The 13,914-nt window shown below is 44.2% G+C and overlaps 2 protein-coding genes across 2 annotated transcripts; both read right to left on the bottom strand.

Moving 5' to 3' along the window:
• Positions 1-1,599: 1,599 nt before the first annotated feature.
• gpank1 (G patch domain and ankyrin repeats 1) lies at positions 1,600-5,277 on the bottom strand. The gene is made up of 5 exons (XM_083981170.1): positions 5,257-5,277; positions 4,154-4,887; positions 3,926-4,067; positions 3,751-3,826; positions 1,600-2,105 (listed from the first exon to the last, which is right to left on the bottom strand). Exons 2-5 carry the CDS (start codon positions 4,589-4,591, stop codon positions 1,664-1,666), a joined length of 1,098 nt encoding a protein of 365 aa, XP_083837296.1. The 5' UTR covers positions 4,592-4,887; positions 5,257-5,277; the 3' UTR covers positions 1,600-1,663.
• A 1,887-nt stretch (positions 5,278-7,164) lies between these two features.
• LOC310988337 (uncharacterized protein) lies at positions 7,165-13,769 on the bottom strand. Its single transcript, XM_083974887.1, has 2 exons — positions 13,562-13,769; positions 7,165-11,136 (listed from the first exon to the last, which is right to left on the bottom strand). The coding sequence occupies exon 2, from the start codon at positions 10,980-10,982 to the stop codon at positions 7,863-7,865; it is 3,120 nt and encodes a 1,039-aa protein (XP_083831013.1). The 5' UTR covers positions 10,983-11,136; positions 13,562-13,769; the 3' UTR covers positions 7,165-7,862.
• Positions 13,770-13,914: the final 145 nt, after the last annotated feature.

Here is a 13,914-nt window from a genome sequence, read left to right as displayed (position 1 = left end):
GATGATTGTGCAACGTGAGCAAAGACTTATCGCTTCACCTCTTGTCCACACAGCTGCTTCCTGTTGCTCCAGTGTTCGGCCCTTGAGGCGACTGTTGAACTGTCAAACAGCGATTGATGAGTTTTTCCAGTGTTTGTTAACCTCTGTGGTTGAGGGAAAAGTCACAACAAACACAGCCAAAAGTTGGACTCTACTAATATGTTCATGCACAGGGAGTGTGGACTCGCATTGAAACTGCATATGAACTGTTTCACTTGCTCTGTAGAGTTACTCAGGTCTTTGTAATTGATGATAAAGATCCTTACACTACTTTTTGAGTTGTTAGTAGTTAATCTCTGAGCCTGCAAACCCAAACAACTCCACACAGTATGAAAGCCTCCTCACCACAGCTGTGCCAACAACACTGCTTCAGCCAAAGAATAAAAGAGAGGGTTAAAAAAAAGAAAAAAGGGGCAAAAAAAGTACTTACTGAAAAGAAACAGGATGAGAAATCGTATAAATGTAAGCCTGTTTTAATGATCTACAATACAAAAAAAACAAACTCTTGCATGATCTAATGCAATGAAATTCCCCATTCATAAATATTGCATCACAACAGACAGTTACAGCCAAGCACAACATCTGTGCAATGACTCAGCATTTAATGGTGTGTTATGAGGCAGTAGCACGCCTTTGTGTTGTATTGCATTACATTACAATGTTTTTCAAATATTTAACGGCCCCTCTAACTTGTGAACATCTACACAGAAGACTCTCTCTCACTTTCCTGGAATTTGTAAAGACTTTGGTTGTTAAAACTGCTCAGTAGTCATGGAGCTTTGAGGATCACAGCCAGGTCAATTGTTTGTTCCAAGCTGAGCGTTAAAGGGGAAATGGGACTTTGAGGCCACACATTGTGTCACAGGGGGGTTTAAGTTCACATGAGCGGTCCTTTATCCAGTAAGGTGTGGAAAGTCCCAACATGTTACCTGAGAAAAGAGGCTGGGTTATTATCGATGTCCTAGGCTGATGACAAATAACCAGTCTTACTGTGCTAAATGTGAGAAAGCAAGGGCATAGGTGAAACGCTGATGTAACAGATATGCATAAACATGTGACTCACCGGTCACATGGGTGCAGGTGTGTAAAATTAGGTGAGAAGGAATCTGGAGCTGCAACAAGGGGAGAGTTCACTACTGGTCTGTGTAGTTGTGTAATGTACTCGACAGTGTTAAAAAAAAAAAAAAATCACAAACAAATGCAACTTAAATATCTGAGCAAACCTGGTTTATGTTGATATTTTAGATTTTATTACCATGTAAATCACTTTTTGACAATAAAAATCCTAAATAAACACCTCCTGATGTAACCTTTTGAAACTGTCTTAGTGGGTCAACAGTAAAGATGCCATATTTGGTGGTTCAAAGTAAGCACAATGCCACATGAGCGATTGCACAATCTCCATACTGGGTCTAACTGATCCCGTTCACTGTATGTTATCAGCTTTCCAGGTAGTCAAGGTATTTGTGTTATGCTCCTTGAAAAAACACCTTCTACCAGCTGTACAACCACCTTAACAGTTTTAAATTGAAAATGTCTTATTTATAGATCTGTCCAATGTTTTTGAGATACTTTCCGTTGAGTCTGAGGCAGAGGTCTTAGTGAGAAAGTCACTGAACTGCTATCAAAGATAAAAAGAGGCACGGAAATCTCTTTCCCAGTCTTTATCCCTTTTCTCTTTTCTCCTACTTGCTTCTTTCCTCTTCCCCTTTCCTTCCCTCTCCTCTTTGTCCTTCGTTGGTGGTTTCACAGCGTCACGATCCCTGGCTTGGAAATGTGTAACTTTGGCTCTTTTCATCTCCCCGTACCCCAGGCCTTTCTGGTCTCTCTTCAGCACAGTTGGCACCGGCTGTTGCGGCCCCTCTCCCTCTGGTCCCAGTCCCGTTCCCGGTTTCCAACCGCAGCGAACCATCATCCTATAGCTGTTGCTGGAGGACGGTAGACAGTAGAGTGGCGTGGGCGGCGGACGCCGTAGATTAAACTGGTGCAGAGTGGAGGAGACGTGCGATGACAGGCTGCTGCTGAACTCGCTACAACACACCTCACACCACTGAGGCTGGGAGCCACTGGAGACAAGAAAATACGAACAAAACACGTTATTTTTTTCTGGGTTTAAAGGGATAGTTCAACATTTTGGCAAATTGGCCCATTGCCATAATCCCTATAGTTTTAGTAGGCTCGTTACCTTTAATTGTCGGTGCAAGCTATTTTTAGAGAGCTCAGAGAGCTACGCTACAGAGGCTAATGGGATTTCTTGGTTTTCCTCATCAAACTCATCAAATACACAATCCAACAACTCCAAAACACTCTGGTGGACAAGTTGTGACCTGCACATTCACCACACTATGAGAACAGAACGTTACGAGACAGAGTTGTCTTAGAGGTAAATTCATGCAAAACCGCTGATGCACGTTCCCGTCGGGGCAGTTTTTCAGCAAGCAGCCTCTGCATTTGCCTCGAAAACAACTGCTCATTCCTCCTGTTCATACTGAGCATTAGAAGACCCCACCCTTTTTCACCTGTTAGTGTGTGATTAATTATACCCAGAGCCCAGTGACGTCATGTTATTCCCAGAATTTTCTCAACCTGAGCAACAGTCAAAGGAACCAGAAGAGGTGAAAACACTGAAGTGTGTGTGTAAGGCCAGGAGGAGCAGGTGATTTTTCACTGGTGATTTATAGTTTTTAACTGACAGTTTTACAACATCTTGGTGGGTCATGGGTCTCACCTTTTATCGTAAATTAAAGTTAAAGTACAGGTGGAGTTTATCGCATGGCTGCATGTCATTTAGATAAACCAGTTGCATGACTCTTGTGAGTACAACCCCAATTTTTTCACTTTCATCCAGTCATCCACAGTCCATGATCGCTTTTCATTAGCCCACTGTAACCTTGTTTTTTCTGTTTAGGTGTTAATGATGGCCTTCGTTTGTCTTTTCTGTATGTAAATCCCATTTCCTTTAGACAGTTTCTTACAGTTCGGTCACTAACGTTGACTCCAGTTTCCACCAGAAGTTTGGCATTTTGAATAAAATTTGTTTTGTGTCTTTTTCTACAAAATTAAACAACTAAATGAACACCCTCCAAGAGTGGTGATTCCATATTTTTTTTGCCAGGGGTTGTATGTATGCTCACCCACTCACATGACCCTGCCTAGCTGCACATAACACACATAACGAGAGATTAAAATCAAGCGTCAACTTATCAGCAGCAAGAAGCTGGCTATGATGAGGTCATTTACAATCACTGTTGTGTGTGTGTGTGTGTGTGTACACTTTGTCACCAGTGGGAGCTTCTTTTTCAAACTATAAAACTTAAATCATGTGATAATGATGTGATTATGACAAATACAATACGCAGAACAAAAATACACACACAAAAATATAAGTGCATAAAGGAGGACTAGATGTTTGGAGAAAAATATCAACTGTGTTCATAATGTACTTCTGGATAGAGTACACACAATGTTAAGGAACAATGCTGGATAAATCTGACATTAATGAAGGTTAAATGCACAATTTTTGTGTAAGAGGATGTAGTTTGTGGTGCTGAACAGACAGAGCATAACCTCACTCTAACTAATCTGCATAATAATATACAGTATATGTTTCGGAAACAGCAGTTTTAACCTATTGTACAATCTAATGGAAGTGAATCAATACTTGGCTCAATATAACTTAAAACTATACTATATGGATTTGATTGTGCTCACCTGCTGTCAGGTTGTGTTTCTCTCTGTGGACTTCTCCCATAGCTGTCCAACTCCTCCAACACATCGCTGTGGCCCGCTGGGGAAAACGTTAGACGTGGATGTTAAGTTTAGTTAAATATCATTACACTGAACAGACAAAAACAAAGCTATGATAATGAGAGTTGCATGTTTGTACCTTCCAGCGCTAGATCCCTGGCATCCCTGCCCTGCATATCAACCACTCCAACCCAGGCCGCTCCAAGCTGCAAAAGCAGCTTCACCACTGCTCTTTGTCCAGACCAGCTTGCACACATCATCGCCGTCCAGAGGAAAGTGTCCTGGAGGGGAGAATGCAATCAAGTAAATAAAAGTTAAACAAATCCTGGGCGGCAATTTAATAGACGTTCAACTGTAATTATTATACCTGGAAGTTTATGTCGACCCCCTTTGACAGCAGCTCTTTCAGGCCAGACAGGTCCCCCTCGTTGGCACAGTGCAGCAGTCTGAGCCCCTGGAGCTCCTCACATCTCTCCGAGTCGTTGGTCTGTCTCCGTTGGGTGCCTTCACTTTCACCAGCTCGTCTTTCCACAGCTGAACTGGTCTGGCCCTGCTGCACCTCTGCAGCCATTGCTCTCCTCCTCGCTCTCCTATTGGACTCTCTTTTCCTCCGTTTACTTTGATGCTGTCTGCCATTATTATTACTCCTTGATACTTGTAATTGATCATCTTTCATTAAATTTTCATAGAAGTGCCTGGCCTCTTGTCCACTGAGCACACTGCCTGTGATAGTGTTGGGCTGTCCTGATGTCTCTATGCTGAAAACATCCTGGCCACTGGCAGGAGTAAAGCCGAAAGCAGCCATCGACTAACAGGAGTTAAGTAAACTAACTACTCCACTGACATTTCATTGAAGGCCCATCTGAGTCACAGACACAATGTCTGGGGCATATTGGCTCTCTTTTTTTCTTTTTTAACTATGACCTGGCACTTTACTTTTTAATACTTTCTTCTGAAGTTGGTTATGCCTCTTTCGTGCTGTCCTTTCATTTATTTATTGACCTTATTAGCTAATTACCTTTCTTTAACCAATTATCTTTCTTTTAAATGACTGTCTTCTGCCTCTCGTTTACTTTAACTGTTTCTGGCACCTGAATCTCCCTACGGGGATAAATAAAGGTTTCAATCAGTCAATAATGTCCCTGTTTGTTAGTTAGATAACAAACAGGGGCCGTAAGTTAGCAAGACAAAGCTGCTAATTAACTGTGTAGTTCTCCCGGCTTCATCCGTGTGAGAAAACACTTTATTTCGATTCATTTATCTGACTGAATAAGACGATAGCCTGACCAAAACAGTTAGCCTTGGTTAGCATTAGCATTAGCTTTTAGGCACATAAAGGGTTGTTAATTTCGGATGACCGAAGGAACTCCATCGGTTCACGTTGTCCACGACGCTTCCCATCGTAATCCTGATAAAACCGTCAAAACCGAGCACGACATTGTTGAATTTCTTTACAAATAAGCCCGTTACCTCAAGCTAACGTTGTTGTCGTCTTCCTGTTTACAAACGGAACGCCGCCGTCACGCCGACGTACGGTACGTAACGTTCTAACATTCTATGACGTGACGTGGCTACCAGGTGAGTACGTACTGCCCCCTGCTGGACGGAGTGTCGTCTTCTCTGTGTTGGATTTTTTTTTGTAGGAAGAAAGAACATTTTAAATACCACAGCACAGTGTAAAAAAACAAAAAAAAAAAACAGTTTTTTTTAATACAGCTCCTTAAACTTGGAAAATTGAGATTCACAGTACTCCTCGGATTACTTTGAGAAAATCTGGAAGCCATTTATGGACTACAATAGAACTAGGCTTTAATTCCCATTTTTTCTTAAAGGCACTCAAGAAGTAATGGACCTTTACAACTTTATATATCCTGTATCCATTTGCCTCATAACTCATCATAATGTGCTAATCTTTTTTCTTTTCTTTTTTTCATGGTATGCAACGTCTACTACTGTACTTGTTTTTCTTGTACTGCCCCTTTCTGTTGATCTATTAATTTTTCTTGAAAAAGCCAATAAAAATACTTAAAAACAAACAAAACAAAAACAAGCAAGTAAAAATTAAATTAAGTTTAAATACTTTAAGTGCAAATACTAAAACTACACATTTTACATTATATTGCCTTCAAAACAGTCTGGACAATAAATTAGGTAGGTAAGGATGGAATTAGAATTAGTTCAGTAAAATTATCAATATCACAGTGTATTAGGTTAGAATAGAAGGAAAAGTTATTTATTCTAAATATATAAAGGACAAAAAGCATTATCTGCTAAGCTGTGGTGAAAGAAGTAAGCAGCTCCTGTACTTAAGTACAATACTCCATAATGAGTAACTTTTATAATTCATTCACGTCTGAGTCTGCATCTGTGTTAACTGTCTACAAACATTTTGCTTTTTAAAAAACAATTTCCAAATACCAGTAGAGTGAATAATAGTTTTTATTATCATGACACTTTACTAAAGACAGTTGAAAAAATATCTGGTTACAGAGAAGCCTAACAAAAAAAAGTGGAAAAACAAAGAAACATACCATTACAACACATACTGATAGTGAGAAAGAAAACAAAACAAAAAACCTTTTTAGTGTTATTTGTGTTAGTGTGAGTGTTAGAGTGCGAGTGTTAGTGTGTGACCCATCGGAGTGCAACTGTGGAGCTCAGAAAGACCAGAGCAGAAAATTCACATGCCGTCAGGAAGTTGGCGGAGGAAAGTGCTGTATGTGAAGGATGTGTCAGGCATGGGGGTGGGGGGTGTGTGTGGGGTGGAGTGGGGGGGGGGGCAGGGATGATTTACAGGGACTAAACCCTCATGCACTTTGTGTTCAGTGATGACGTAGTGATATCAAAGAGAGTCCAGGCTTGATGCTTGTAGAGGATACGAACAGTGAATGCTTACACTGCACAGAGAAATCAGTTTTGACACTAGTTCAGTGGTTTTGCATGTTTTTGCACCTCAATCCATCAAAGCAGAAGTAAGCGATCCGGTCGTTTTGGCTAATGCTGCGTTCCAGGCAGGCTTTTGAAACCGTAAATTACAGCTTCAAGTCACAACTTACGACTTTGTAGCGTTCCAGGCAACCCACTCGTGTTTTTCCGACCTGTTTTACCTGTGAAAGTCACTATAACGGCCACTCGTAACTTCTGACCCGTGAACTCGTACCAGATCGAACCGGTACAACTTCACAGGTCGGAAAAACACGAGTTACGAGTTGCCCTGAACGCACCATAACAGTCCTCGTCCCTACGTCACCACATTCACGGCGTCCCTTGGCTGCACACACAGCCCTGCATGCCGTTCTCTCTCCTCATTGGATAAAAACTGTAGGATACGATAAATGTTTTCTCCTCGGCTCAGAGCAGAGCAGAGTGACTGACAGACCCGTGTTTCGGTCCAAACACTCTATGTAAGTGATTGCTGTCGGAAGATATAACTATTTAAGACTTATATTAACACAAATATATCACTTACTTCTGCTTTAAGTAAAAAAAAAAAAAAAAACAGACACCCACGTACAAGCCAATAAAACTTGCAATATTGTTTTCTTTCTTTCTTTTCTGTTTGTGAGGTCGATGAAAATGCGTCTCAAGTATCTGGGATGGAAGAAAAGAACAGACAGCCTGTGCAGACGGCTCGTTACTGATGTTTTTGATCAGACAGGCTTTTTTTTTGTTCTTGTTTTGTAGTAATCATTTCAAAGCTTTTCAGACATTTCTGAAAGGTTTTCTCTAAGTTTTGGTTAATGAAGTTGCTGCACCGTCTTTGTAACACTTACATGATTATTATTTTTTGTTTAGACTGTGTCAGAGCGATTTATCAGTTTAAGGCCATAGAAAATCTATATTATTTAATCATAAAATCCCATCACGTAGGACTATCCAATGTTCAAAGCATCTTAAATCCAGCTAAATTAGAGATTTCAACATATTTTGGTTTCTTATTTATGACAAAGCTATGAATGTGAACTGATTCTTGCTGACGCCCCACCACCCAGACAAACATGCAAAACCACAGACACAGTAAAAAAAAAAAAAAAGCAAAGCTCCCACAGAGGTGTGTTGCTCCTGCAGCGTCTTGACTAGTGGTATTTACTGATGTGTCTGTTTCTGTCCCCCGTCTGTGTGAATGTCTGTCCACAGTGCGGGCAGGAGTACGGCCTCTCCCCCGTGTGTATCCTCATGTGAACGTTCAGTTTGTCTTTGCTAATGAAGCGCTTGTTGCAGCAGGTGCACGTGTACGGTTTGTCCCCCGTGTGATACCGCTGGTGCATCTTCAGCTCCGTCATGCGACCGTAAGTCCTGCCGCACTCGGGACACTCGTAGCTGGGCCGCACCTCCATGTGCTGCCTGCTGTGCAGCCGCAGCCCGCTGGCCGACCTGAAGCTCTTGTTGCACTGCGAGCACTGGAAGGGTTTCTCCCCCGTGTGGATGTGGACGTGTAACTTGAGGCTGGCGGCGGACGGGAAGCCGTTGCCGCAGATGGAGCAGAGGTGAGGTCTCTCCCCCGTGTGGATGCTCAGGTGCTTCTCCAGCTTGTTCTTGTTCAGGAACGTCCGGCCGCAGACGGGGCAGTTCAACGGCTGCTCCCCATCGTGCGAGCTCATGTGCTCCGTCAGCTCTATCAGCGTGGAGTAGGCCATGTCGCACCGGGTGCACGAGTACGGCTTCTCCTTTTTAAACTTCCTGTGTTTGAGGCAGTGCTGCTCCAGATCTTCCTTTGCCTCGAAGGTCTCGATACAGCAGCTGCACTGGAACGGCCTCTCCTGAGTATGAGTGCGCAGGTGATACTTCAAAGCCGTCAACTGTAGAAAGACGCTGTCGCAGTGCGGACATCTGGACTCCCGCCTGTTGTGGACCAGCAGGTGCCTCTTGTAGTGCGACAGCTTGACGAAGCGCTTGCGGCACATCGAACAATAATACTGTTCGTCCAGGTGGCCTTTCTCGTGCTTCTTCAGCGCGTACTCCACCTTGAACTTCTTCCCGCAGGTTTTGCAGGCGTAAGACTTTTCGTGAATCCCCATGTGCGCCTCCAGTTCCTCCGAGCTGTTGAAGGTTTCGTCGCATTTCGGACAAGTCCCGTTGTTCTCCTTCACATGGATCTCCAGGTGTTTGTTGAGGTCTTCCGGGAAGGCGAAGTCCTTCTGACAATCGGGGCATGTGTAGCACTCCCCGTTTGTTGCTTTGCGATGGGTCACTATGTGTCTTTTCAAATGGTACATCCGTCCGAATACTTTGCCGCAGTCGCCGCACACGAGGCTCTGAGATCTGGCCTGGACTTTCTTGTGTAACCGGAGATGGCTCACCAGCGCGGCCTTTTCCTTGAACTGTTTATCACACGCAAGGCAGGTCAGGCCTTCCACGGCGTGGGTCTTCTTGTGAGCTTTCAGCTCCAGCCAGCTTCTTAAATTCGCCCCACACTTGGAGCAGATGTAGTGGCCCAGTCCGTGTTGGTTCCTCAGGTGTCGGGTCATGTGGTACGACTGGCTGAAGGTCAAAGTGCAGACGGGGCAGGTGAACGGTTTCTCCTTGGTGTGCGTCCTCATGTGTCTGGCAAGTTTATTCGGGCCTCTGAAGCGCCTGTCGACACAGATGGGACAATAGTGACCTTTTGTTTTGGCCTTCGAGGCGACTTTCTCTTTCTTATTTCCGCCATCTTTAGATTTAGCTTCATTCCTGTCCTTGGCCTCTGTCTGAACGTCACCTTCGGATCCTTTCTCCTGAGCGTCTTCATCGCCAGAATCGGCATAATTCTCAGCCATATTTTCATCATCGCCATCCTGATCCTCATCCTCAATCTCCTTCTTTTCACTCGATTCAATTACTTCCTCACTCATCTGCGAGCTCTCCCCCTCCGTCTGTTCAGTCTGTTTTTTCAAATGTGACATGACGTGACTCATAAACACCTCATTATTAGTGAATTTCTCACGACAGTCGGGACACGTCAGGGTTTGCGGCGTGTGAGTCCTCCTGTGACTCTGCAGTTCTGAGAAGCTTCGCAAACTCTCCCCGCACGTGGAGCAGACGTGTTGCCCCGCCCCGTGCTGGTTCCTCAGGTGTCGGGTCATGTGGTACGACTGGCTGAAGGTGGCGGCGCAGACGGGGCAGGTGAACGGTTTCTCCTTCGTGTGCGTCCTCATGTGTCGGGCGAGCTTGTTTGTATCTCGGAAGCGTCTGTCGTAACAGATGGGACAGCGGGGGCCTTTTGCTCTAGCAGAGGGAACCGCAAAGTCTTCATCATCATCATCATTATCATCATCGCTGTTGTCATCATCACTCGCTTCTTTGCAGCCCTCCTCCTCCTCCTCTGTCCTCTGTGACGAGGACGAGGCTTCATTATCGCCTGTTTTATCCCAATCCAGATTAGTCTCCTCAGCACTCTTAGGCTTCTCCTCGTCGTTATCGCTGTAATAAAGCTTATCGCTGCTGTAGTAGTAGTTGTCTTTGTATCTAGACGGTTTTCTCTGGGTTTTTGTCAAGCGTGGTTTTACTTTCGCTCTTTTCTCGCCGCGCCGAGGTCGTCCTCTTTTGGGTTTTATTTGAACAGGAGGATCTAAATCATCCCCGATGTCCACACTCACCTCGTGAAAACCAAACTGTTCAGGTTCATTTAAAGCAGACTCCACTTCTTTACTGATAACCAACGCCGCAGCCAAGGTCAGCGGTTCCCTCTCCATCAGCAGCAGCCTCTCTTTGAGTTGTGGGCAGTTTGTTTTCTCAATCAGCTGATCCAAGATAAGTCTTTCTTTCAAGTCTCCGTCGTTGCAAAACCTCAGCAGCTCTTCTAACGCAGACGCAAACTGCTCCACGGTCTCTCCGGGCAACTGAGCCCTCTGGTGAAATTGAAGGCGGCTCATCTGAGAGGCGCTGTCGGAGTCAAAGTAACCCGTGAGGGTCGCGATGGCGGCCGCGTACGAGGCGTCGGTGTGGATCAGCGTGGTGTAGAGGCGCTGCCCCTCCGGGCCGAGGCAGTTCTGCAGGAGCACGCACTTAGTGGAGTCGACCAGCTCGTTCTCGCCGAGCGCCTCGAGGTAGTGTTCGAAAGCTTTAAGCCACTTGCGCCAAAACATGGTGGGCTCACCGGGCGCGGCCAAGAAAGGCGGCGGTGGGGACAGGATGATGAGAAGAGGCTCCGGGAGCGGCTCCGAGGAGACGTCCTGTTTCGCCCCCTCCTCATCTGCTTCTATCTTCACTTCACCCATTGTCAGTTCTCAGTGTGCGTGCGTTTCGCTTATTTATTTTAAGGCAAATTTTATTTCTTCTTTGACTTCAAGTAAGACTGAATTAAAATACCACCCTCTCTGGTCTGTGTTCAAGCTCCTGGTGTTTCATCCCACTCAGGTAAGGCTCCGTAAGCTGGAAGAGAAATAAACAACAAACTAATTAGTCTCAGGCTTGAATGTAAATCTCTCTCTATGGCACTAAAACACACGCAGCTTTCAAGGTCTGGATCAGCAAAAAAAAAAAAAGAGTTTAAAGGTATAATATGTAGGAATCACCCCCATCTAGCGGTGCGGTTGCATATCGGTACGTATTCTTGATGTTGCATTCACGTGAAATCGGGCAGAAGTCAGACAGGCAACAGACTTCCTCACACTACACAGTGGTGATAGTTTTAACAGGCGCTACCTCGAAAACTTTCGGTAGCTCTGGTGAGTTTTTGCGATTACCCACGGTCACGCTGCCACTGAACGTAAAAAATGGCGATGCAACATGGCAGCCAAGGTTCGGTGCGTCGCCCACATATGTATTTGTAACGACTTGTGACAACTCATTCTAAGGTCCGAGAAAGCTTTCATTTGTATGCGGGTGTGATTCGACTATAGTGAAATACGTTTTTATGAAAGCAATATTTGATTTTTGCTAATAAAAAGCCAAATAAGTTACATACTGGGGCTTTAAGGGGTTCATTTACTACTGCAAGGGGAAAGTTACAAGAGAAAAGTCAAAACAATCAAACTCTACACAGAGATATCCTTTTGACTTTAGATACCGGATGAGTCAAGGTCCATAAACACTGGACATTTCCTTTAATGCAATTCAAAGCATCTTTTTGTTCAGTCCCTCCCTGCCTGTTAATCTCCTTTCTCTTTCAAACTCCACACCTGCAGATTAGACGGACAAGTTTTCATGAATGGTGGTGAATGTCACACACCCCATGATGAGTAAACTTTAACTTTAACGTGCAAAATATGTGGGTGTGTTTGAATTACCTCTTTAACAACAGACCCAACCTCAAAAAAAAAAAAAGAAATAAAAGAAGAAGAAATAAATTAACATGTTACAAAACTAAGACAGAGTATTAGGGCCACATTGAGAAAGTTTTGTTTTCACATCCAGTTTCATTCCCACCTCAATCCGACTTCTAAACACCTAACTCCCACCATAACTTTTTCCTTTTCAATTAACCTGTTTTTAATTTTTTTTTGTCTTTCTATGTGTCTTTTTTAACCTTTGCTGCGAGTACACGTACTTATGTGTGGTTGTAGGAATGTGTATTATTATTGTGTTGGGTATGTCTGTGGTATGTAGGGATGTGTGGATCGTTGTATTTCTGCTCCTGCACTTTTGATTTCCTTCCGCAACGCAGTTCCTAACGGAATAATAAAGTACTTTTGATTTGATTTGATTCGAGTATAAAGTCATAGTTTTACAAGAAAAAAAGTCAAAATTTTTCAAGAAAAAAGTCACAATTTTACAAGAATAAAGTCATAATATTTTAACCTGTGGTTTTAGAGGTGGAAAGTTGTTTAAACGAGGGCTGTGGGGAATTTTGTGAAGTTGTACTTAAGTGTAAGTTTCACAAACAGGGAGATACTCAATTTTTTGGCACATCAGCAGCACCACATTGTCATCGGGACTTTGAAAAGAATATGCAAGAAAATGCATCTATTCTGCAGAGAGAACCAGGCGGACTTGGAGGATGTCGCTGCTTTTTTCTCATAAAATTGCCACTTTTTTCTTGTAATATTAAGACGTAATGTAATATGGAAAAAAAAGGTTTTCTCAATGTGGCCTAATACACATAAGCCTGAGTAAACTGAATGTGCTCTAACAGGGTGTTTGTAGAGATTATTTTAATTATAAACATAATAAATCTAAGGTTGAAATCAAACGTGGAATCACAGGGACAGTTCAACAGTAACTAACTGCATTGATTATCACTGCGTACTATCATTTCTATGAGGAATAGAGACTTATAATGTTATGGACTGTTTCTGGGACACTGAGTTGAGGCTGAAGTGAATGGGGCCCTGTGACGGGGGTGAGTGTATGTAATGTTATGTATGGGGAGGGGGGCTTCAGGGGGTTCAGGGGCATGTTTGTGCTCCACTGTGGGTGTTCAGGCTGCTGTTTTTTTAGGGGGGCAGTTATTGTCTTTCCTCCATCATTGACACCCAGTCTGTCGTGTATTTGCTGTAGTGGCCTGGGTATGACTGCTTTCTATGTGGCTATACACTGTCCATCCCTGTATATCACATAGACTATAGATAGATAGTTTTATTGTAGTGGGTATATTAATGCATTTTCAGTGGGTATATTAGACTACAGCACTGTTGACAACTATACATACATGCACGAAAGTGGCCACTGTAAACACCAGACTACAAACTACAGACACAGACAGACAGAGGGAGACCGCGGGTGTCTCTCCCCGACACCTGGCAGGTGTAGGCGCAGGAAAGACAATAGTTTTAATTTCAACAGCACTACTACAGCGACGAATGACCAGGAGGAGGAGGAGGAGGAGGAGGAGGAGGAGGAGGAGGAGACAACTCACCGAGCCAAACTGGTGTAACAAGTCCAGATGCGTGCGGAGCTGCGGAGGGGTAGGGCGGGGTGTGAGCGCTCTGAGGCCGGGGCTGCGAGCCGCTGCGCCGGGCAGCATGTAGGAGACAGGTCGCTGCGGCCTCCGCCGGGACAACGGGTCAAAAACAAAAAGGCTAACGAGTAAAGCACGGAGTGAAAAACACAGCCGCCATGCTGACGGTCCGTCTTCCGGAAAAACACCACAACGTTTCCCTCCCCAAGATCTGTCCATGCGCCGAGCACACAGCGCCGCCTGCCGGCCGGGAGCCGAGCGGCACAGAGAGGCTTCATCGATCCCAAAGGAAATTCAACCATCCACTCTTT

The sequence above is a fragment of the Trachurus trachurus genome (assembly GCF_905171665.1).
Source record: "Trachurus trachurus genome assembly, chromosome: 1".
Taxonomy (NCBI): Eukaryota; Metazoa; Chordata; class Actinopteri; order Carangiformes; family Carangidae; genus Trachurus; species Trachurus trachurus.
The sequence above is the reverse complement of the archived record's forward strand: the minus strand, read 5'-3'. Positions and strand labels throughout refer to the sequence as shown.